General features: G+C 40.1%; 1 protein-coding gene across 3 annotated transcripts in view; it reads right to left on the reverse strand.

Annotated features, from left to right (window-relative positions):
- NEK11 (NIMA related kinase 11) overlaps positions 1-26956 on the reverse strand; it is a 272607-nt gene that overhangs the window by 157225 nt on the left and 88426 nt on the right. For all 3 annotated transcript variants that reach the window (XM_075827127.1, XM_075827126.1, XM_075827128.1), the window contains exon 3: positions 23149-23314. In XM_075827127.1, the coding sequence (XP_075683242.1) occupies positions 23149-23314 (166 nt within the window). The remainder of the gene's footprint in view (positions 1-23148; positions 23315-26956) is intronic.

Genomic DNA, 26956 nt, shown 5'->3' on the forward strand with positions numbered 1-26956 from the left:
AGCAGGATCGGCGGCATAGCAAGTTGCCAAGGCAACAATCTACGTCATGTGATTTCAAAAAGAACACATGACCACAGCGTCATCCATAATCCTCATTAACGTCCAGGGAACCCAGCTTAATAAAACAGCGCGTGCGTGCAAATATAAATAGCATCGCTCCGCTAATAAAGAATAAAGAATGACAGCATATTGAGATATAATAGGAAAATCTAAATAGTGGGATAACTGTAGACAGCTCCTATTTATGTCAAGTCGTGCCTGCAATTAAATATAATACAAATGGCACTATATTGACTGCAAGATTTAAAACCTAGAAATACCAGTTGTCAAACTAAATATCCGGTAATCCTCAGGTAAATGATGATAATTTAATGTAGCAATTGAAACCACGATAGGAGTCTCAGGGATAGGTGAGCGACCTCATTCATAATTCAATTTGATCGATTTTTATCGAGCTACAAGAAACAAAAAAAATGTATACAAATTATATTAAATACACAAATAGAATCAATACAGGTGATCCCCCCAAAAAATTACATAGTGACATAATATGATCAATATAAAACCCTATAAAGTATATCTAAAACATAGAAAATAAATATAAAGCATAATCTTAGTCATGTATAAAAATAATAAATGTAACCTCACTACTACTGAAAAGACCTAGGTCAAAACATATATAGTGGGACCATCTAGGTTGTAGAGCCAATAGACCCCAAAAATTTAGCTAAACGCTCTCAAACCATATTCAAAATTGAGTCCACAAGGTGGAGGAGTATTTAGCCTATTGATCCATTTGATTTCACGTCTTTTAAGCAATTTCTCTCTATCTCCACCACGTCTTAATACAGGTAAATGATCTACAATCCAGAATCCAAGTTGGTTGACCCTATGTGATAATTTGCAAAAGTGTCTAGGTATCAGAAATTCAAATTTTTGGGTGTATATAGTCGATTTGTGCGTGTTCAGTCTGACCCTATATTCAGTGGTAGTGTCACCCACATCAAGACATACATCACAAAGTCACACCTGCTTGTCAAATAATGGCGAATCTTATATGTCTTACCGGTTGTGGGGTGAGTAATGACCTCCCCTTTGCACATCAGTTCGCAGTTGGCACAAGCTAAACATGGATAACAACCCTTACAAACAGTCAAGTCATGTGTTTGTCTAACTTCACTTTTAGGACCAATGTCATTACTAACTAGTCTGTCCTTAAAGTTCAGAGACCTCCTGTATGAAAAAAGAGGAGGTAGATGGAAAGAAGGGATATTGTAAAAGTTACCAAGCATTGGTCAATGTTTCCGTATGACCTGAGCAATTTGTGGACTATTTTCATTGAAGGTCATAACACATGGAATACGTTTCACTTTAGAGTGATCAGATACCTTCTTGCTGAACCTATCTGTGTCTCTAACCTTGACTATTTGTGTTTCAATAAATTTTTTGGGATATTCGCTCTTACGGAACTTGTGTCCCATCTCATTCAATCGGTCAGTCAACACTGACTCGTCATCGACAAGTCTCTTTACCCTCAACATCTGGCTATATGGAAGAGATCTGACCATATTCCTAGGGTGTTGACTGTCATACATGAGCAAGTTGTTGCGATCTTTCAGCTTAATAAATAAGTCTGTCAACAGGCAGTTATGTTTAATATACACTGTTGTATCCAGGAATTGAATAGACTCACAGGATTTTACCATAGTGAACTTAACGTCACGGTCAGCCGAATTAAACAATCAGAAGAAAGAATCTAAGTTTTCAGATGAACCAGACCACATGAGGAATATGTCATCTATGTATCGCCACCGCCCCCAATCATTAGAGAAGTGGTGGGACACATAGATGACAGATTCCTCAAAATCGTTCATATATATATTCGCGTAAGTTTGGGCCACGTTTGACCCCATTGCCGTGCCACGTAGCTGGACATAAAATTGATCTCCAAATAAAAAATTACTACAACTCAAAATTACTTCTAACAGACCCAAGGCAAATTCCTTACATTCCGTAGAATAATCAGTAACATCCAAAGCTTTCTAGACGCTCTGAAGGCCCCTATCATGACTGCTAGAGGTATACAAAGAGACAACGTCAAAAGAGACCAAAAAGGTCCTATCAGGTATAACCAAATCATGTATTTTAGAAAGGTAATCCGTGGTATCCCTAATATATGATTTTGCTGAAACAGCTAAATTTCTCAGCAATTTGTCTAAAAAGACAGCTGAGGGGCTAAACAGAGAATCCCTTCCCGACAGAGTAGGGCGCCCCGGCGGGCGTTGTAAATTTTTATGGATCTTTGGGAGGCAGTATAACAGAGGAGTGACAGGATGTTTAGGAATACTTTATCAATTAAGTCAGTGACATATGCGTTGTCTACTAAGAGCTTTCATCTTTTATTGAATGCAAATTTAGGATCTCTAGCGACTGCTTTATAAATCTCAGTCACTCAATTGGCTCTCAATTTCATTAACATAGAAATGACGCATAACGACAATCGCACCCTCTTTATCAGCGGGTTTGATAACAAGGTCACCGTTATGGACCAATTGAAATCCCATATTAGGGATACCACGGATTTCCTCTCTAAAATACATGATTTGATTATACCTGATGGGGCCCTTTTGGTCTCTTTTGATGTCGACTCTTTGTATACCTTTATTAGTCATGATAGGGGCCTTCAAAGCGTCAAGAGAGCTTTGGATGTAACCGATTATTCTCCAGAATGTAAGGAACTTAGATCTAGATCATGTACCTGTATTAAGACGTGGTGGAGATAGAGAGAAATTGCTTAAAAGACGTGAAATCGAATGGATCAATAGGCTAAATACTCCTCCACCTTGTGGACTCAATTTTGAATATGGTTTGAGAGCGTTTAGCTAAATTTTAGGTGTCCATTGACTCTACAACCTAGATGGTCCCACTATATATATGTTTTGACCTAGGACTTTTCAGTAGTAGTGAGGTTACATTTATTATTTTTATACACGACTAAGATTATGCTTTATATTTATTTTTTATGTTTTAGATATATTTTAAGGGGTTTTATATTGATCATATTATGTCTATGTATTTTTTTGGGGGGATCACCTGTATTGATTCTATTTCTGTATTTAATATAATTTTTAAAATGTTTTTATTTTTATGTAGATCAATAAACATCGCTCAAATTGAATTATGAACAAGGTCGTTCACCCATCTCTGAGACTCCTATCGTGGTTTTAATTGCTACATTAAATTATCATCATTTACCTGGGGATTACCGGATATTTAGTTTGACATTTGTAATATATTTTTTTGCAGGCAAGCCTTGACAAACATAGGAGCTGTCTACAGTTATCCCACTATGTTCTTTTTGCAATCACATGACGTAGATTGTTGCCTTGGCAACTTGCTATGCCGCCGATCCTGCTGCATTGTTAATTTCACATGACCCTGAGACCGGATGCTCGCTGTTTTTACTACAGCTGACCACATTGATAGATTCTCTGAGTCCTGGGTGAGTGCCAAATCAATTGAAATATGTAACATCTATTTTGAATATCTAATGCTCTCAGGTGTTATCCCCACTTTAGGGATGTAATGTTTTTTAGACTTTATTCACAGATTTTTTGGGATGTATTGCTGATATGCCATTAGAACATTTTGAAGAATTATTATGACAATGTTGTTTCTCTTTTAAAAAAAACATTTCCCGCAATATATTTCTACCTGTATTTTAATCACTATGTTAATTCTTGTCATAATCCCACCCACAAGGGTCATAAACGTCTGTGATTCACTTGTATTTTCATGCTTGACAAAGCTTTCGATTATCTCATAAATGCTAACCATATTATCCCAATTTTCTATGTGCTGCCCAAGATACATAAACGTCTGCAGAAACACCCGAGATGCCTCAAATGATTCCTTGTTGTCACGTTTATCCAATTTACTTAAAAAAAATGATCGTTCCACTACTAAATTCGTCTAGGTCAATTATTTTGGATACAAGTTCTTTTTTTGAACTCATCCATAATATAAAGATGCAATATTAGTGTTGTGGGATATGAACAGTCTCTACACATCTATAGAGCATGAAAAAGGCTTGGGAGCGGTCAAAGATTTACTAGATAAATCTGATTATGACTCCAAGGTGGTCAGTTTTTGCATGGATCTCCTCACCATAGTGCTCAAGGAGAATTTTCTCCTTCATCAAATACAGTAGGTCCAACGTGTCCCATCCCCCCATATGCAAGTTGGTTTATGTCTTGCTACAAGGACCAACTATGCTTCAACAAACAAATGTACTAAAAAGTGAAAAAAAAGTTGCATGTACCCAAAAATGTTACAAATAAAAACTACAGCTCGCCTGCAAAAAATTAAGCCCTTACACCGCTCAATCCACAGGAAAAAAAACAAAAAACGTATAACTCTCAGAATGTGGCAACACAAAACTATTTTTTTTTAACAAATATTTTTTTCTTTGTAAAAATAGTAAAATCTAGACTCTATAAATTTGGTCTCACCGTAATTGTATTGAGCCGCAGAATAAAGCTACGTTGTCGTTTTTACCGCACAGTGAAAGACGTAAAAACTAAAGCCAAAAAACAATGGAGGAATCAGTTTTTTTCAATTTCAGCCCGCAAATAAATTTTTTTCAGTTTCCCAGTACATTATCTGGTTCTTTAACCCTTTCAAGACCGAGCTCATTTTGACCTTCATGACCAGCCCCATTTTCTCAAATCTGACGTGTCAATTTATGTGTTAATAACTCTGGAATGCTTTTGCCTATCCAAGCGATTCTGAGATTGTTTTCTCGTGACATATTGTACTTTATGTTAGTGGAAAAATGTGATCAATAAATTCATTGCTTATTTGTGAAAAACACCCAAATTTTGAGAAAATTTGCAAAAATTATGATTTTTCTCATTTTAAATGTATCTGCTTGTAAAACAGATAGTAATACCACACAAAATAGTTACTATTTTACATATTCCATATGTCTACTTTATATTTGCATTGTTTTTTGAACATTATTTTATTTTTCTAGGACGTTACAAAGCTTAGAACTTTAGCAGCAATTTCTCACATTTTCAAGAAAATGTCAAAAGGCTATTTTTACAGGGGCCAGTTCAGTTCTGAAGTGGCTTTGAGGGCCTTATGTACTAGATAGACCCCATAAATCACCCCATATTAAAAACTGCACCCCTCAAAGTATTCAAAACCGCATTCAGAAAGTTTCTTAACCCTTTAGGCGCTTCACAGGAATTAAAGCAAAGTACAGGTGAAATTTATCAATTTTATTTTTTTTGCTGAAATTCATTTGTAATAAAAAAAAATCTGTAACACAGAAGGTTTTACCCGAGAAATGCAACTCAATATTTATTGCTCAGATTCTGCAGTTTTTAGAAATATCCCACATGTGGCCCTAGTGCGCTAATTTACTGAAACACCGGCCTCAGAAGCAAAGGAGCACCTAGTGGATTTTGGGGCCTCCTTTTTTTAGAATATATTTTAGGCACCATGTCAGGTTTGAAGAGGTCTTGTAGTGCCAAAACAGTGGAAATCTCACAAAAGTGAGACAGTTTTGGAAACTACACACCTCAAGGAATTTATCTAGGGGTATAGTTAGCATCTTGACCCCACAGGTCTTTTGCTATATTTGCTATATTTGTCTGTGAAAGTGAAAATCTACTTTTTTTCTGAAAAAATATTAAAAAAAATAATATTTGCAAGGAATAAAGATTAAAAAGCACCCCAAAACTTGTAAAGCTACTTCTCCCGATTACGCCAATACCCCATATGTGGTACTAAACTTCTGTTTGGACCCACGGCAGAGCTCAGAAGGGAAGGAGCGCCATTTGGATTTTGAAGCGCAGATTTTGCTGGATTGTTTTCAGTGCCATGTTGCGTTTGCAACGCCCTGGAGAGAGCAAAACAGTGGAATCCCCCCAAATCTGACCCCATTTTGAAGACTACACCCCTCAAGGAATTTTTCTAGGGGTATAGTTAGCATTTTGACCCCACAGTTTTTTTGCTGGATTTAGTGGAATTAGGCCGTGAAAATGAAAATGTTTAATTTTTACAATGAATAAAGTAGAAAAATCACCCCAAAATTTGTAAAGCAATTTGTCCTGATTTCAGCAATACACCATATGTGGTAATAAACGGCTGTTTGGACCCACGGCAGGACTCAGAAGGGAAGGAACAATATTTGGCTTTTGGAGCTCAAATTTAGCTGGAATGGTTTTCGGGTGTCATGTCGCATATGCAAAGTCCCTGAGGTACCAAAACAGTGGAAACCTCCCAAAAGTCCCTTTAGGGGACTGGAACGAGCGATCCTTAGGTCGCTGGTACAATACACTGCAATACTAATGTATTGAAGTATAATGTCATTTTACAGGCTCCTGTAACAGCGCGATCGCTGTTCCTGTCCGTTAGTCCCGGGTGTCAGCTGTAATACACAGCTGACACCTGCAGAATATGGCTCGGGCGCAGCGCGTGAGCCCGCTCCATATATAACCCCTCACACCACGACATGCTATTAAGTCGTGGTGCGCGAAGGCGTTAATGCGCAGCGGATGGTGCAAATTGAAAATTACAATTTTCCACTGATATGCCATTTTAATGCACAATACGTTGTGCCCAGTTTGTGCCACTGAAGACAAATACCTCATACAATGTTGAGCGGGTTCTCCCGGATATAAAATATCATATATGTGGACGTAAGCTGGTGCTTGGGCACGCTGTGGGGCTCAGAAGGGAGGGAACGCCATTTGTCTTTTGGAGCGCAGATTTTGCTTGGTAACTGTTCTGTTTGGGGTTTTGCTGGTATTTCAATTTATAATGTGGGGGTATATGTAACCTGTGCGGAGAACATCAGGACATAATAAGAGGGTATAATAATGGGGTACATAAATAATAATCCGCAGATATGTGGCCAGTGTCGCACTGATAAATGGTCGCCCGATCTCATCTGCTTTTGGAACACTGCACATTTTGCATCGCCATATTCTGAGAGCTAGAACTGTTTTATTTTTTTCTCCAACGGAGCTGTGTGAGGGCTTATTTGTTGCGGGACAATCTGTACTTTTCATTGGTACCATTTTAGGGTACATGTGATTTTTTTTTATCACTTTATATTAGATTTTTTTGGCAAGCAAAGTGACAAAGAAACATAAATTCTGACAATGTTTTTGTATTTTTTTTTACAGTGTTCACCGTGCGGTATAAATGACATTTTACTTTATTCTACGGGTCGGTACGATTACGGCGATACCATATGTATATAAGTTTTTTATGTTTTGTGGCGATTGCGCAATAAAATCACTTTTCTATAAAATTATTTCTTTTTTGTGTCACCATATTCTGAGAGTCATAATTTTTTATTTTTCCGTCAAAAAAGCGGTGTAAGGGCTTGTTTTTTGCGGGACGGGTTGTCGTTTTTATTGGTATTATTTTGGGGTACATGCGACTTTTTGATCACTTTTTATTCTATATTTTGGGAGGGTTGATGGCCAAAAAATTGTGATTCTGACATTGTTTTTTAATTATTTTTTTTGCGGTGTTCACCGTGCGGGAAAAATAATATTATAGTTTTATAGTTTGGGTCGTTATGAACGCAGTGATACCAAATATGTGTACTTTTTTTAACATTTTCATTTTTTTCCTATAATAAAAGACTTATTATAGGAAAAAAAAGCATTTTTTGTTTTTGTAACTTTCATAACTTGTTTTCACACTTTTATAAAACATTTTTATTACTTTATTTTTTAATTTTTACATGAAGACTGGCAGCACTGATCGCTGCTATAATACATTACACTACCTACTAGGTAGTGTAACGTATTATAAACTGTCAGTGTGACGCTGAGAGTCACACTGACAGGAAGCTTATGAGGACCTGCCTCCGGCTGGTTCTCATAGGCTGTCGTGCATGGCAGACCCGGGGGCTGTTGTATGGCCCCCGGTTCTGCCTTATAACCGACTGCAGCACCCGCAATCGGTCCCCGGGAAAGTTTGTTGTAGCAACAAACTTTCCAGTTTGTTATAGCAACAAACTTTCCAGTTCGTTGCTACAACACACTTTCCCTGCGATCACATGACCGGGACCTGAACTAATCAGGTCCCGATCATATCTCCGGGACCAGAGGCAGGTGATAACAGCGCGATCCGGGTGTCAGCGCTACTCTGAGACACCCGGATCGTGCTTTTAACACCCACCGTGAATTCACGTCGGCACTGCACAGAGCCCAGCAAGTGCCGACGTGAATATACAGTGGGTGGTCGGGAAGCGGTTAAATGGTGTCAATAGAAACGACAACTTCTCCCGCAAAAAATAAGCTCTCACACCGCTCTATTGACGGAAAAATAAAAATGTTATGGAACTTGGAAGACGGGAAGAGAAAAACGAAAATTTAAAATTTCAAAATGGCTCAGTCCATATGGGGTGAAACCCAGGGAACCCCTACAAAGGATACTATTTGTAAATTATTTTCATCACGATAAGATTCGCATATAAGATTCATAAAGTGATTCGGTCTATTCTTCAAAAATTTTATCCCTCAGTTCAGAAGTTTAAGAAACCCTTCCCGTCCTGTTTTTGTCAACCGCAGATTATGAGTGATAAATTGGTACCAGCCGATAAACGTTCAAAACTCTATACCATGAACACTATTTTTGAAAACACAAAAACAAGGCACATTCCCTTGCCTCCACTACATAGGTATTAACGGGAGACAAAGTGTATTACCCCTTAACAGGAAGGGCTTCCCTATAAAGGGTTGTTTCACAGGGTTGGGGGAGAAACAGACTGTGGGGAGAGGACTAGACAACAGGATAAGGAGATCCTTTTGTTACAAAACAGCAATGAAAATAAAAATGCCCAAATAATGTCAAGTAATCACATTTCTTATACTGAAAGTGAAAAACTGAAAGGCAAGTTAAAGTGTATGTTCACAAATGGCAGAAGTCTAGCAAGCAAAATGGGGGAGCTGGAGGCCTTAGTACTGGAAGAAAATATAGACATAGTTGGTGTTGCTGAAACACGGCTGGACTCTTCACATGACTGGGCTGTAAATCTACAGGGTCTTATACTTTTTCGGAAAGACAGGACAAATAGGAAAGGCGGTGGTGTATGTCTGTATGTGAGAAGCGATCTGAAGGCGAGTGTGAATGAGACATTAGAGGGTGAAGATTGTGAGGAGGTTGAAACCTTGTGGGTGGAATTACAAAGGGAGGTAAACACTGAAAAAAATAACTTTTGGTGTAATATATGGACCCCCCAATATAACTGAGGAGATAGAAGGTCAAATATATAAACAAATGGAGCGGGCTGCACAGGCGGGTACTGTAGTGATAGTAGGAGATTTTAATTACCGGGATATTAATTTTTGTCATGGTTCGGCTACAACTGCAAAGGAGAGAAATGTCCTCAACCTGTTGCAGGAAAATTTTATGGGCCAGTTTGTGGAAGACCCGACTAGAGGTGAAGCTCTGTTGGATCTGGTCATTTCTAATAATGCAGAGCTTGTTGGGAATGTCAATGTTCGTGAAAACCTCGGTAACAGTGATCAAAATATAGTTATATTTTACCTATACTGTAAAAAACAAACACAGGCTGGGAGGGCAAAAACACTTAATTTTAAGAAGGCCAATTTCCCCAGGATGAGGGCTGCAATTCAGGATATAGACTGGGAAGAACTAATGTCAAATAATGGTACAAATCATAAATGGGAGATTTTTAAATCTACTTTGGGTAATTACAGTGCAAAATGTATTCCTATATGTAACAAGTATAAACATCTAAAATTAAACCCCACATGGCTTACACCGTTTGTAAAAAGGGCAACACATGACATAAAAAAGGCATATAAAGAGCGTAATAAAATCTGTAAAATGGTAATAAAATTAGCAAAAATACAAAATGAAAGGCAGGTGGCCAAGGATAGTAAAACAAATCCCCAAAAAATTCTTCAAATATATAAATGCTAAAAGCCAAGGTCTGAACATGTAGGACCCTTAGATATTGGTAATGGGGAGTTGGTCACAGGGGATCAAGATAAGTTACTAAATGGGTTCTTTAGCTCTGTATATACAACAGAAGAAAGAGCAGCTGATGTAGCCGGTGCCAGTGCTGTTAATATATCAGCTGATATACTGAATTGGATGAACGTAGATATGGTCCAAGCTAAATAAAATAAAATAAATGTACACAAGGCCCCAGGAAAAGATGGGTTACACCCTAGAGTTCTTAAAGAGCTTTGTTCAGTTAATTCTGTCCTCCTCTTCATAATAGTTAGAGATTCTCTAGTGGCTGGTATAGTGCCAAGGGACTGGCACAGGGCAAATGTTGTGCCTATTTTCAAAAAGGGCTCTAGGTCTTCCCCGGGTAATTATAGACCAGTAAGCTTAACATCCATCAAGGGGAAAATGTTTGAGGAGCTATTGAGGGACTATATACAGGATTATGTGACAAAAAATTGTATTATAAGTGACAGCCAGCACGGTTAGTTGTCAAACAAACCTGATTTGATTTTCTGAAGAGGTGAGCAGAAGCCTAGACAGAGGGGCCACTGTGGATATAGTGTTTTTGGACTTTGCAAAGGCATGTCCCTCATAGACGTCTAATGGGTAAATTAAGGACTATAGGTTTAGAAAGTATAGTTTGTAATTGGATGGAGAATTGGCACAAGGACCGTATCCAGAGAGTTGTGGTCAATGATTCCTACTCTGAATGGTCCCCGGTTATAAGTGGTGAACCCCAGGGTTCAGTGCTGGGACCAGTATTATTCAACTTATTTATTAATGATATAGAGGATGGGATTAATAGCACTATTTCTATTTTTGCAGATGACACCAAGCTATGTAGTAATGTTTAGTCTATAGAAGATGTTCATGAATTGCAAGCAGATTTAACCCCTTCCCGACATTTGACGTATCCATATCCATTAATCGCTGGTTGAAGTCCCCTAGGGGGACTAATAAAAAAATGTAAAATTAGTTAAAGTTTTTTTTTGTGTAAAAAAAAAAAAATTACAATTACAATTTAAAAAAACCCTCCTTTTCCCACTGGAGCATAGTAAAAAAATAAATAAATAAACATAATTGGTATTGCCGTGTCCGTAAAAGTCTGAACTATTACAATATATCATTATTTAACCCGCACGGTGAACGCCGTAAAAAAAAAAAATTGTAAACGCCAGAATCTCTATTTTTTGGTCACCTAATCTCCCACAAAAAATAAAATAAAAAGTGATCAAACCGTCGCATTTACACCAAAATGGTATCATTAAAAACTACAGCTTAACCCGCAAAAAATAAGCCCTCATACCACTTAATCGACAAAAAAATAAAAAAGTTATGGCTCTCGGAATTTGGCGACACAAAATACATTTTCTTTTTTACACTTAGGTTTTTACTTGTAAAAGTAGTAAAATCTGGAAAAAACGATATATATTTGGTATCACCATAATCGTATTGACCCACAGAATAAAGTTAACATGTTGTTTTAATTGCACAGTGAATTCCTTAAAAACGGCGCGCAAAAAAACCATGGAGGAATCGCTGTTTTTTTCATTTTCTACCCCACAAATAATTTTTTTCCTGTTACCTAGTACATTATATGGCAAAATAAATGGTGCTACGAAAAACTACAACTCGTCCCGCAAAAATCAAGCCCTCATAGTACTATATATCGACAGAAAAATAAAGATGTTATGGCTTTTGGAAGGTGGGGAGGAAAAAACGAAAATGAAAATCTGAAAAATGGCTGTGGCAAGAAGGGGTTAAACAAACTAAGTATTTGGGCATCCACTTGGCAAATTAAGTTCAATGTAGATAAATGTAGAGTTAGGCATGTGGGTACCAACAACCTGCATGCGTTATATGTCCTAGGGGGAGCTACACTGGGGGAGTCATTTGTTGAGAAGGATCTGGGTGTACTTGTAAATGATAAACTAAATAACAGCATGCAATGTCAATCAGCTGCTTCGAAGGCCAGCAAGATATTGTTGTGTATTAAAAGAGGCATAGACTCGCGGGACAGGGATATAATATTACCACTTTACAAAGCATTAGTGAGGCCTCATCTAGAATATGCAGTTCAGTTCTGGGCTGCAATTCATAGAAAGGATGCCCTGGAGTTGGAAAAAATACAAAAAAGAGCAACGAAGCTAATAAGGGGCATGGAGAAGCTAAGTTATGAGAAAAGATTAAAAGAATTAAACCCATTTAGCCTTGAAAAAAGATGACTAAGGGGGGGCATGATTAACTTGTGGTGATATGGTGAAATCCTGTTCCATGTAAAACCTCTTCAAAAGACAAGGGGGCACTCCCTCCGTCTGGAGAAAAAAAGGTTCAATCTACAGAAGCGACAAGCCTTCTTTACTGTGAGAACTGTGAATCTATGGAATAGCCTACCGCAGGAGCTGGTCACAGCAGGGACAGTAGATGGCTTTAAAAAAGGCTTCGATAATTTCCTAGAACAAAAAAATATAAGCTCCTATGAGTAGAAATTTTTCTCTTCCCTTTTCCCATCCCTTGGTTGAACTTGATGGGCATGTGTCTTTTTTTCAACCGTACTAACTATGTAACTATGTGAGTAATTTTTCTTTGTCTGTGCTATTAAAGAAGCACTCCAGCTTTTTTTTTTTTCTTATATAGTGCAGTATAGGCTCTTGTGAATGCCGTGTGTATACGTGTTTAAGTAAATGGGCCATTTATGGGTTGTCTGCCATCTTGGTATCTTTTCCCCCTCTGATGTGGTTCCCCTAATTCAGCCTACATTTCCCATAATGACTCTGACTTTGCAGAGGGAGCAGAGTCTCATCACACTGCATCTGCTTTTAATCTGAGTCCTATCTAAGTGCAGCAAGTGATATATTAGTCACAGAGAAATTCTGTACTCACACTGCAGTCTCAGTGTATCCTATGAGATGCAGCTTCAGCCTGTCAGCTCTGCCTCCTGCTTATGATGGATTTCTCTCTGTCAGTCTTTACACAGGAGGCAGAGAGAAGCAGCATGTCAAATAAATACATTGGACTCTCTGCACAGAGCACTCACAGATAGTATAGATAGAGTGAGTCAGAGGGGGTTTATAACTCTACGGCTAATCATTGTAAGGACATATTATATCACTGCACTCCTGGCCCATTACATATGGAAGAAATGATCTCTTCAGTAGCACTATAGGCATAAGGGGACACACATAGGAACTAGGAGGGTGGAGCTAGGTGGGGTTGGAAAGGGAGGGATTTTAGAGCAGACTGGAGGAATTTGATTGGTGATGATGTATTCCTGTAGTTTATAGGAAGTCATCTACACAGACCTCTTGTCTACACATGAGAGCATAGACTATTTTGGTGGTCAGACTGAGATCACATGGCCCTGCTGCCCATAATTAAAGGATTCAAAATGTATAGATGCAACTGAGCTGGGAAGAAACAAAAGACATGTCTAGAAAATTGCTGGTGAGTTAGTATATACCCAGTATATACCCAGTATATGCGAGACTGCATTTCTCAGAACAAGTCTACAAACAGGCGCACAAATCTAATATTACCTATACCCTATAATTTTGATAGAGTGGGCAACACAGTATCACAGCTAAAACATGAACATGAGGTTCTTTGTAAACATTTTGATCAAACTGTATAAGCCCACTTGCCACTTCACGGCGACCTCTTTAAAGCGGGTCCCTACTCTAGCGGTTGCAGCACCGCATGGCGGCTACCGCCACCGCAGCACCGCTCCTGCAGAGGGAGCAACCCAGGGGCCCAAAAGCACCCATGCCTTCAGACCGTGCCAAGCCTCCTTGGCTCTGGGCCACGTCCCCCCACAAGTGCAGCACTACAGCAACAGACACCACCATACAGCACCACAACATGTGAACAGATGGAATGAGCTCACCTTGCCATGCGCCCCCAGTGGCCAACTGAGAGCACAAGTAAGAGCAGGAACACTTATGAGGTCATTCTGGAATTAAAATCAGCTGGGTATTTTTTCAAATGCGTGGAGTGCTGGTACCAAGTAAAACAAAGGAAATGAGGAGGATAGACTATACAATATCAGCATTGTGAGAAACTAGACATGGACCGCACAATCCACAGTATATACGTTGATCTGAGCCGCTAGGCATAATTTAGAAACATGAACATGAGGTTCTTTGTAAACATTTTGATCAAACTGTATAAGCCCACTTGCCACTTCACGGCGACCTCTTTAAAGTGGGTCCCTACTCTAGCGGTTGAAGCACCGCATGGCGGCTACCGCCACCGCAGCACCGCTCCTGCAGAGGGAGCAACCCAGGGGCCCAAAAGCACCCATGCCTTCAGACCGTGCCAAGCCTCCTTGGCTCTGGGCCATGTCCCCCCACAAGTGCAGCACCACAGCAACAGACACCACCATACAGCACCACAACATGTGAACAGATGGAATGAGCTCACCTTGCCATGCGCCCCCATTTGCCAACTGAGAGCACAAGTAAGAGCAAGTGAAGTGGCAAGTGGGCTTATACAGTTTGATCAAAATGTTTACAAAGAACCTCATGTTCATGTTTCTAAATTATGCCTAGCGGCTCAGATCAACGTATATACTGTGGATTGTGCGGTCCATGTCTAGTTTCTCACAATGCTGATATATATATATATATATATATATATATATATATATATATATATATATACACACACACAGTACTGTGCAAACGTTTTAGACACTGTAAAAATGCTGCAAAGTAAGAGTGCTTTCAAAAATAGAAGTGTTAATAGGGTGATCACACCAAATATTGATTTGATTTAGGTTTCTCTTCTGTTTATTCACTTTGTATTTTGTTAATTGCTAAAAAAAACCTATATTCTTACTTTGCAGCATTTTTCCACAGCAATTTGCAAAATAGGGCTTGTTCAGACATCAGGGTTGTGTATTATAGAATAATTACCCACTATGGGGCTAAGAATATTTACAAGTTTAACATATTCAAAATTAACACATTTATTTAGGAAGAAGAACAATATTAAATGGCATTTTAATGAACACAGATAAACTAGCTGGGTACCACAGTAATTGTTTGATTTTTAATTTTCGTTTTATCCTTCCCACATTCCAAAAGCCATAACTTCTTTATGTTTCCATCGACATGGAAAATTTATACAGTTTTTTCAACATATTATAATGGAAAAAATATTTGTCCAAAATTTTTTTTTGAGACCCATACATTTTATTTTTCTGTTGATTGAGCGGTAAGGGGGCTTATTTTTTGTGGGGCAGGCTGTAGTTTTTATTGGTACCATTTTGGGGTACAGATGTAGCCGTCTTTACCTTGACTTTTAACGCATTAAATACACAATGGCTAGATCCGTTATCTTGACTTTTTCAATGACATTTCAATGGCTTTTGTTGTGTGATATCACGCTGCAGCAAGTTATCAGTCAAGTTAATGATGGCTACATCCGTATATGTGTTTCTTATTGTACAGGTATAATGTAGGCATCCCTGTATGAGGTCGATTTATCGTGGCAGATGGACTCGCACAATTTGTTCAAAATGAGCGCTCCAAACCCCATATTTCTAAGTATAGAAAATATAGCAGTAATTTAAATAAATCTATATATTCAATGTTTGTGTATATATTAGCGCCCACAGTGTGCTGCTGTAATTTTGTGTTTGTGTCCATTGCAGTCACAGCAGACGTGCACCGGTGCATTTATTTCACTATATTAGGGGGTGATAACTAACCTTGTTTCTTGTAATGCACATTTGTGGATGTGACTGCCACCATCTTAGTCGTGCATTCCTCCGATCTGTCCAAGGCTGGTTTTAATTAGAGTATATTCATTAATCAAATTTTTAAATAATTTATTGTGGGGTTTTTTCTATGTCATTTTCTATATTAAAAAATAATCCTAAAATCTTGCAATTTTCACTCTGGCCACTGTTCCTTACAACAGACGGACACTTACTTTTCTGTAAAGATCACTTCTCAGCAGTCATCTTATTATCATCACAGGCGCAGGATTACAATGAAAGGTAACACCTCTATATAGATAACACAGGATCCACCAGTAACAATAGGTGATGGACGCAGCTCCCCTCCTATTCCTTCCTGCACAATGACCTCTGCACAGGTCACAGAGCATGCCTAGAAAACTCTCCCAAAGAAGTCAATGGGTCCCCTCCTGTTCACAGGTTCCTATTGTACATGTGGCTGCTGTAAAACATATATCTAAATGCTGTTAAGAGCAGCTCAGGCAAGATGGCTGCCCCAGCAATCATGTAGAAAGTGTAGAATATATTAAAAAAAAAAAAAACAATTAGACAAAAAAGTCTCACTATCTGGTTTTAATTAGTAAAAAAAATATATAGAATTATTTATTGCAGTGTATTGTGCTATTTGCATTCTATTAAGCACTGCCAGATGGCAGACCTGGGGCCTTCATTAGGTTCCCAGCTGCCTTGACATCCTATGAGTACTCTGCGTTCACTAGGGGGCCCTCCCTCTTTCTAACAGCTTAGATGTTGTAGCCTCTATTAATTGCAGCATATAAGTGGTTAAATGGCCAAGATAAGAGTAATCTCTGATCCCGGAAAGTAGAACAAGCGAGGAGAGAGCTGCTCACCGTGAGTTGCTTCCCCGACAATCCTTCAATCTTCTGAATTGGCCATTGAGGCATCTGGAAGACCTGTCAACTTGCCCACCATGTGAAGTCTTGGTCTCGGCCTGTGGCGCATAACCGGCTGGTCATCACACGCCTCATTGTACTCAATGGCCCAGTACGCCGGGACCAGGAGAGGTCGGGAAAATGGCCTAACTGTGGTCCCCATCTCACAGACGTCACATACAGTGGCCTACAACTCTACCATTAGTATTAGAGGCTAGTCTTTGTACACCTCTTGGTCCCATTGCCTACTGATGCCTTCTCCATCTTACTGGACTAAGGGTGAACCTGGGCACCTCCCTCCACCTCCTAAACATCTACCTCCACCTAAGTGACATTGTTTGGCTCCCCCACTATTATGCACTGCAGAATTGGGCTGTTCTGCTACTCATAGCCCTCTTGGACCACAAACTCATGGACCACAAAGTACGGACCCCATTGCCGACCCCTGCTGTTGGGTCTTCCCACTTTTTCTATTGTGGAGGGCCATCCTATTTTTCAGAGATATTATGATGAACATTGTCACCTGCTGTTGAAGGGCAATTTTTAAGTTCTCTGTTACACCAGGGGGCACCCGTCTTTGTTCCACAAATCTCTGCCGACTACTCATCATTCATATGCTCTTACTTGCAATACAGACTATCTGCCTCTCTATCTACACACTATGTGTTAGGGATCTGCCAGGTACTACGTCTAGGTATACTCCTGGGATTAATCAATCCACACCTGAGGCCAGACCTGTTCGACTGACAACATCTCCCACCAACCAGGGTGGCAGGCTCAGGAGTGGGAGAGCCTATCGCGGCCTGGTCAGTCGGAGTTAGCTCCGCCCCCTGTCCTTTATTACCTGCTGTGATCTCCTCCTCAGTGCTTGTAATTCTTTTGGATTCCTGGCCCCACTGCTGCTTGCTCCAGCCTGCTTCTGCCGTGCTTCTGCCTTGCTGCTGTTCTGCTTAACCCGCTTTGCTTTGCCTCCGGCTTGCTTCCTCCTCCGTGCTCACTTGGGTATACTCCACTTCATCCTGGTCCTGACAACTCATTCACCGCTCCGTTTCCTCGCGGCGTTCCGTGGGCTACTGCCCCTTCCCTTGCGTGTTCCCTGTTTGTTCTCCCGTGCACTTAGACAGCGTAGGGACCGCCGCCCAGTTGTACCCCGTCGCCTAGGGCGGGTCGTTGCAAGTAGGCAGGGACAGGGCGGTGGGTAGATTAGGGCTCACTTTCCCTTCACCTCCTTCCTGCCATTACACTATGGGGCCAAGACGAAAAAAACAATGAAGTTGTTGATAAACTTGAATGTTTTGATGGACACTAGTGCTCCTGTTTCCTCAGACCAATTGCCTGCATCTGAATCGGAGACTCCATCCACCTACTCGGCATCTAACCTGGAAACGCAGAAAGTATTGTTAGCTATTCAAGACTGCCAAACGGCTCTGACCACCAGAATCAAAGAGATTAAAATTGATATCACTTTGCTACGCCAGAATGCCCGATGCACCAGAGAAAGAGTTATAGAGATGGAGCAATTAGTATTAGATTGTCAAAACCCTATGCAACATAGGCTCACCGATGTTGCGTCTCAAGTGGAAACACTACACCAGCGCATGTAGAATCAGGTGTGTACATGTCACTTTTTATGTTGTGTGCACTCTACCTAGGTATTTTTTCACAGATGGCATAACCTGGTTTAATTTCTTTTCTTTCCATGGGATAATGGCTAGGTATTATCTTAATTTCGTTACCTGGAACGTAAGGGAACTTAATGTTAAAAGATCCTTGATTTTTCGCTATTTATTCAGGAGACACATACAGAGGCTGGGATAATTGCAAAGACCATGGATTAGATGGGCCTACCATTCTACCTTTACATCGAATGCCAGGGGAATATCTATTTTTATTTATAAATCGGTAGTGTTTGAGCCCATAAAAGCAGTTACTTCTATGCACTTCTCTGTGGTGCACGTATGATCTGAGTTGGGGGTCTATGTACCTCCCCCATTCCAGTATGATCTCCTGCAACCGATTGTTATAGAAACAGTCCAAAAAAGTCCCCTATATAGCGCAGCATAGTCTGCTATTAAAAAAATAACGTATAGGCTCCTGCTGTGTATGCCTTGTGTATACCTGTTTTAGTTAGTGTGCCATTTATGGGTTGTCTGCCATATTGTTTTTTTCTGAATTTACAGACCCCCTCATGATAACTGTGGATTGAGGGTCTTGTGTCCTTGGATATGGTCAAGGCATTCGATGGGCGGTTCTCGGAAAATGGTTAACTGTCTCAAACTTTCTCTATACAATGGGGTACCAGATAGGGGTGCCCCTTGTCTACCCTATTAAATGCTCTGGCTATTTAGCAACTGGCAGAGATTCAAAAAACTCCTCTGGATAGCTTGGATTGATTAGAGGCTCACTAACTGAAACCTTCAGTTTGTACGCTGATGACACTCTGCTATTTCCTTGTCAATGGTGCTCCAATTGAAGATGACATTTTTTTTTATGATCTGGCCTCCATATAAATTAGGCCAAATCCCATGTCCTCTTCATTTTACTGCCGCTAGTTATTTGGCCTCCCTTCAACCCCTTCAGGTATCCACTGGTATAAGTTTGGGAAATCCAAACGATAGTGAGAGGATGTCCCAAATTTATATTCTGCATAAATATGACAACTAATAGACTTAGTAAATTGAAACCCGGATTTCTGGACATAAGCCCCAAGAGTCAAGAGAGTTCTGTTTCCTTCTTTCACTTATTGTGTTCCTGCTCTGTTCTTAGGGGTTATTGGAAACAAATACGGACGTTCCTCCTCATGGGAGTCACTGTATCAGATGTTCCTAAGGTCTGCCTGCTCATTGACCCGGAATAATTTCCTTCCCTAAATGACCGTACCTCCTTCAGTGAGACTCTGTACCATTCTAGGAAAAACGACAGCCAAATTTTGGCTGGCCCCTTCCCCTCCTGAACTTAAGGATTAGTTACATTTGATTAATCACACTTTACCGTTTACAAAATTGATTTTTAAGCATATAAATAAAGAAGCTAAATTTCATAAAATCTGGGATGGGTGGATCCATGTTCTACAACCGTCTCGTCCAGATACCCTACATTTGAGGACTCAGGCCCACATGGGATTTCCTGGCTATGTTAAGCCCGATTTGTCCCTTCCCTTGTCTAGTTGACCGGGTAATGTTTATTTGTTTGATTTATGATTATGATAGATCATAATTCCTTGTTTACAACGCACTGTATATATTTTTGTTCTCTTTTTTTTAAAATTAATATGCCGTGAATGACCTAGTTCATAAGATGAGACGGTCAATGTAGGATTCGTGAAGAGCTGTCTTGTTTTATATCCTGCTTCATGACTTTTTTATCTTGCCTATACTCGCATAACGAGATTTGTTTTGCTGCCATGCCATATGCCGTTTTATAACATTGTGTACATGACTTGTAATCTAACAAAATGCAATTATACACTGTTCACTTACATATATACTCAATAAACTTTATAACGACTAACTCATGGGGGCTCCCTCAACTAACAGAAAATGGCTGATAAGAGTGTAAACTTACAAAGTACAAACTGAAATTTTACAGTTAGTGTTATTTAAAAGCGTTCCCGTCATTTCATCCAAATCTAAAATGAGTACATATTGTGATTGCTTAGTTGCTACTGATACTATGCCATGCCTTTGTTTTAGTCATGGCTTTATTCAACCCACTCTCAGCAGCACAATCGTCTTGCTCACCTTCTTTCCATTGACTCCATTACAGGAAGCATTTACTGTGGGTGTGACTCTTCCTTAACTTCCCATCATGCATTGCGCCTCCATAGGAGCACACACATGCATTGTCCAATGGTCAGCCGTCCCTTATTAAATCCTTCCTCTGTGGTTTTACTGGATGCATTTCACAGAAAGGAGGAGGAGAGATATAGCCGGGAGTGTACCTGATCCTGCATCGACCCGCGCCCACTGCCTGTAATCCGTTTTGGCATCTCTTCTGCTAGAGACAGATTACTCTTGACAACAGGCAGTGGACAGCAAGATAGAAAGAAAGGCGACACCTAGTGACCGGCAATTGAATGCAATTTTTCAGGTTAAAGGGAATGTGTCGCTAGAAATTTATTTTTTATTTTTTTAGTTAAACAGTTAGTGTATACATGATTAGACAGTGCTATAATTTTTTTACATTTTTTCACAAGTCAGGAAATATTATACATTTGATTCTAATTTATAACATTTCCTTGTGCTGGTCACTAGAGGGAGCAATTCCCAAAATTGCAGCATTGGCATATGGTAAAGCAACCTCATTGCTTTATGCTGCAAATTTGGTGTAAACACACATGCTCTAGTGAGCTCACAGAATCCCCCCTCCTTTATCCTGGCTAGTGCCAGGAGAAAGGAGGGGCATTGAATGTTCAAGCCTCCTACACTGTGTGCCGCCATTTTTTGAGCGAATACACAGTGTAGTAAGCTTACATACAGTGGTAATCACACACTAAAACACGAACATAAATAGACATAACTTACCTGCTCCTGCCGCCGCAGCTCCCTCCGCTCCGTACTCTCCGTCTGCTCCCTCCGCTCCTAGTGCTTGCTTAACACCTTCCCGACCGCCCAATGTCTTTTGACGTCAGGCGGTGCGGGTGCTTAATCTACAGAGACGTCTTTTGGCGTCGCTGCAGATCAGGCTGATGAGCGCTCGTGTGAGCACTCATCCTCTAAGCAGGAGCTGTTACTAACAGCTCCTGATCTTAGAGCAGCCTCCTGAACACAGCTGGGGTCGGCACACATTCGGACCCCAGCTGTTTAACCCTTTGATTACCGCGGTCCGTGACCGCGGCAAGATCAAAGGGAATTCCCCTCTTTGATCGCATCACCGGGATTCCAGTGATGCGATCAAACAATGGGGAATCCCTCTGCAGTCAGCCCTGGGGACCTACAAAAGGACCCCAGGGCTGTCTGTTCCATGTGCCTGCTGTTCGGGCACACTATGTGCTGCCCGATCAGCAGCCTGTGTCATAGTGACACAGTGTAATGTATTAGCTTACAGGAGTATGCTAATACATTACAAGTAAAAAATAAAGTTACAAATAAAGTTATCCCTTGATGGGATTAAAAAAAAAAAAAGTAACAAAACAAATAAATAAATAAAAAAAGTGCCAAAAAGAGTCTTTATTTTCCATTAAATACATTTTATTGCCCCTACACTAAATAAAAACAAAAAACCTACGCATATTAGGTATCTACACGACCATAATAACCTGAAGAATTAATCTAATGGGTTATTTAGCGTGAAACGTGAACGGGATAAAAATAAACAAAAAAAACTATTCCGAGAATCGCTTTTTCCTATATTCACGCCGTAAAAAAATTTTTTTTTACCCCCAAACTGTGGGAAAAAAAAAATACTATTTCTCTCGCATAAAACAAGGCCTCATACAGCCACCTCAATGAAAAAATAAAAAAGTTATGGCTGCTGAAACGCAGAGAGGCAAAAACAGAAAAATTTAGCTGGTCATTAAGGTCTTTTCAGGCCCGGTCATTAAGGGGTTAAGAACACATGTCCGGAAGCCACGACCGGAAGTAGTCATCTTATTGTCCGGCCGCGGCTTCTGGTCCACAAGAAAATGGCGCCGGATGTCGCTCGGCCGAAGACCTTCCATGTGGACTGCGCATGCGCCGTTCCCACACAGACCGCGTACACCATAGTGAATGGAACGGCTCCCGTTCGCATTCTCTATGGGGATGTATGTGCCGTATTCCATCTCTGTATGTGTCGTTAATCGACACATACAGAGATGAAAAAAAAAATGGCAGCCCCCATAGTGAAGAAAAAGTTTGAAAAAAAAAAAGTAAAACACAAACGCACAAATAAATAAAAAAATTTTTAATGAAACACTAAAAGCAAATTGATCTAAAAAATTTTTTTTTCGCGACACCTGTCCTTTAAAAATACTTTTTTTTATAAATTAAGTCAATTTCAGTTTGCATAGTATTTACAGTGGCCATCAGATAAGAATATGTTTGTTGACCATTTAAGGCAAAAGTTCACTTTCACTGGGATGTTATATAAAATCTTTATCAAAAGACTATAACTTGCAATTGTGTCAGTATGTAAAGGGGAAAACCAATCATTTGTCATAGACACATGCCATGTCATTGGTGTAGTCAGAGATCTTGGACCAAAACTGATTTCCAGAACCAAAGGGCTCTACAAAGTGCTCAGGACCCATTTCCATAGATCTCGATTACTGGAAATGGAACTTCCTAAGCAAAGCAAATGACCATACTAATCAATGACAGTGTAACAGAATTCCATGAGCAGTAACAAACAGCTATAAGTGTTCTATAGAGCCCCTTGGTTTTGGGAATCAGTAATGGCAGTTTGCCCCATGCTGCTAAGGAGCAACTGACCGAATTGTAAATGGTGTCAGACAGATCACAGTGAAAAAATATCTATATTTACATAGTAAAAGGTTCTTGTGAGGTTTATCTCAGTATGACTTACCTCGCAGTATTCTGTGATGATGCAGAAGCTAGCGTTCTCTAGAAAGCTTGAGTGAAACTTGACAATGGCAGGGTGATCTAGTTTTGACAGCAGCTGCGCTTCCACATTAGCTTGAACAGTTTCATTTGGGTTCAATTCCCCAACAGCTATTTCCTTTAGAACTTTTCTGTAACAACAAATACATATACTTAGGAATCTGGCACATATTTCTATTCAGTTTTGCAAGATCAGACTACACACGTGTTTTTTTTTTGTAGTCTGTAACCACATAGGTCTGAATAGAAGCTGTATACACCTAATAATAGGATTTTTTTTAAATCAAGGCTTTTTGCAAAGTTGCTTCATTTATTGTATTGTTGGTGCATTGGAGTTTTAGAATACATAGCGTTTAATTAGCTTTATTATATTTAGATTCACATTTAACCATACAGTCATCCATTAGTTTGATTTCCTGTTAGGTACTGTGTTTTTATTACTATTTGCTCCAGGAACATACAGAAAATCCTGACTGAAAATACACTGTGGGCAAGTGTTTCACTTTTTTTTCTAGGTCAAGCCCTACCAGCAAATGACCGCATTAGTCTGTGTTTGCGCCATCAACAGCGGGTGCTGGCTGTAATATTAATTTAACCCCTTAGATGCCGGGGTCAATAGTGACCACGGCATATAGGTGGTTACATAGAGGGGGGGGGGTCCTTCTGTTAGCTCATCTATTAGGCCATGCCAAAGGCACGGCCTAATAGATTGCCTGTCAGTTTGTTACTGACAGTCAATAATGCTTCGGTATAATTTACTAAGTATACAGTAAAAAATAATAATAAGAATTTTTCCCATAAAAAGTTTTTTTATTTTTAACAAGTGTTAAGAAATAAACAAAACACACGTATGATATTGCAGCAATCGTAAGGACCCGTATAATAACGTTATTTAAATCCCATGGTTAATGACAAAAAAAAATAATAACAGCAGAACTACTTTTTTTTTCATTCCCATAGAAAAAAAAAGAAAAGGTTAATCAATAATTTATATGTAACCCAAAAGGGTTCCATTAAAAATGATGACTCAACCCACAAAATACAAGCCTTCATACGCTACATCGACTGAAAACTAAAAAAAATGATGGCTCTATGAATGCAGCAACATGAAAACAATTTTTTTTTTCATGAAATGTGCTATTATTAGGAAAAAGTGGTAAAACATAAAAAGAACATTACATATTTTGTATCACCATAATCGTATCGACTCATAGAATAAAGGTAACTTGGTGAACAATGCAAAATTTTAATTGCAAAAAGACAATAGCTTAATTGCTGTATTTTTTTCATTCCCCATAATCATTAATTTACATGCACCCCAAAATTGTGCCATTCAAGAATACATCATCCCGCACAAAACAAGCCCTCTAAGGGCATGACCACACGTGGCGGATTTCCTCCGCAACTGTCCGCATCAATGCCGCACAGAATCTGCGTTGCAGATTCTGCTGCGGATCTGCACAAAATGTGCAGTAAATTGATGCGGACTAGCTGCTGCGGACTGCGGTAAAAGTACTTCCCTTCTCCCTATCAGTGCAGGATAGAGAGAAGGGACAGCACTTTCCCTAGTGAAAGTCAAAGAAATTCATACTTACCGCCCGTTGTCTTGGTGACGCGTCCCTCCTTCGGCATCCAGCCCGATCTCCCTGGATGACGCGGCAGTCCATGTGACCGCTGCAGCCTGTCATTAGCCTGTGATTGGCTGCAGCCGTCACTTAGACTGAAACGTCATCCTGGGAGGCCGGACTGGAGACAGAAGCAGGGAGTTCTCGGTAAGTATGAACTTCTTTTTTTTTTACAGATACATGTATATTGGGATCGGTAGTCACTGTCCAGGGTGCAGAAACAGTTACTGCCGATCGCTTAACTCTTTCAGCACACTGGACAGTGACTATTTACAGACGTCTCCTAGCAACGCTCCCGTCATTACGGGAGCCCCATTGACTTCCTCAGTCTGGCTGTAGACCTAGAAATACATAGGTCCAGCCAGAATGAAGAAATGTCAAGTTAAAAAAGCAAGACGGATCCGCAGCACACATAACATGTGCATGACAGCTGCGGACTTCATTGCGGAAATTAGAATCTCCATTGAAGTCAATGGAGAAATTCCGCCATGAGTCCGCCACTGCTCCGCAACAGACAGAGCATGCTGCGGACACCAAATTCCGCTCCGCAGCCTATGCTCCGCAGCGGAATTTTACGCCTCGTCTAAACGAACACTGCTAAATTAAAGTGTAAGTCAATGGACAAACGGCTCCGCTGCGGATTAACGCTGCGGAGTGTCCGCAGCGGAATTTAAGTGAAATTCCGCCACGTGTGAACCCAGCCTTAGGCTGTGTTCACACAGAGTTTTTTTGCAGGAGGAAAATTCCTCCTGCAAAAACGGCTCCAGACGGTTTTTGCACAGTGGTTTGACAAAAACTCGTCAAAACACTCGTCGAGGCGTTTTTTTTCCTCTTTCTGACTGATTGAAATGGGGTTTTGGAGGTGGAAACCGCTTCAAGATGGGTCATGACGCTTCTTTTTACCGCGACGCGTTTTTTTTACTCGCAGTAAAAAAACTTGTCCAACTCCCATTGAACTCAATGGGAGGCATTTTCGGGCGGTTTTTGGGGAGTTTTGCGGCGCGGTTACCGCGTCAAAAAACTCGTAAAAAAACTCAGTGTGAACAGGGCCTAAGGCTGGGTTCACACAGAGTTTTTTTGCAGGCAGGAAATCTGCCTCAAAATTCCATTTGGAATTTTGAGGCAGATTTTGCTTTGCCTGCACGTCGATTTTCGCAGCATTTTTCGCCCGCGGCCATTGGGCAACGCAGGCAAAAAACCCACTGAAATACCCTTTCTCTGCCTCCCATTGATGTCAATGGGAGGTCAGAGACGTAAACGCCCGAAGATAGGGCATGTCACTTCTTTTTCCCGCTCGCGGGAAAAAAAACGCCTCTGCCTCCCATTGAAATCAATAGGAGACATTTTCGGCCGTTTTTTGGCGCGTTTTCCGACGCGTTTTCCGCGTCAAAAACATGTGTCAAAAAACTCAGTGTGAACTTACCCTTACAGCTACATCAACGGAAAAATTTAAAAATTATGGCTCTCTGCACACAGAAGATGAAGGAATGCCATTGTCTTTTGGAGCATTTTACGATTGAACAATTCACTGAATAGTTCTGTATTTCCAGTATATCATATCGTTCTCTTTATTACTTTCCCAATCCGTTTAAGCAAGCACATACGTCTTCTTGTTTAAACGGCAGCCACAAGTAACTTGTACCAGCACCTATGGAACTTGGGTAGAGCTGGTCCTGGCCCATCTCCCCATAGGAATCGTTTGGCCAAGAGGAAACGTGTTGGGAGGATTTCACTACGAAGAGAGGTTCCCTGATCCCCTTATATTGCATACTATCCAGTATCTGAACGGGTAGGGGGGGCAGTGACCCAAACAGTCTATTGTATTAGGGAAGTACATAAGAAACTCTATATATGTTTGTCTAAACCCATTACTGGATATATATTGTGCTGCCTAAGGAAACAACAGGTTTGTTTAACCCATCATTGGGTAGATATTGTGCTGTCTAATTGACGTTATGGATACAAGCTATACAAGATATAATGTTAGCCACGATGATGATGTTTAATTATATGGCATATGGGATCTCCTTTTTCATGTATGTTAGTACTTTCAATTTTAAAGAAACCTAGTAAAAGTTATATTTTACATATACAAGCTTCTGATCTATTTTTCGTCATATTTATATAAACGGAGAACTGTCAATCACA

The sequence above is a fragment of the Rhinoderma darwinii genome, chromosome 5, assembly GCF_050947455.1.
Source record: "Rhinoderma darwinii isolate aRhiDar2 chromosome 5, aRhiDar2.hap1, whole genome shotgun sequence".
Classification (NCBI taxonomy): Eukaryota; Metazoa; Chordata; class Amphibia; order Anura; family Rhinodermatidae; genus Rhinoderma; species Rhinoderma darwinii.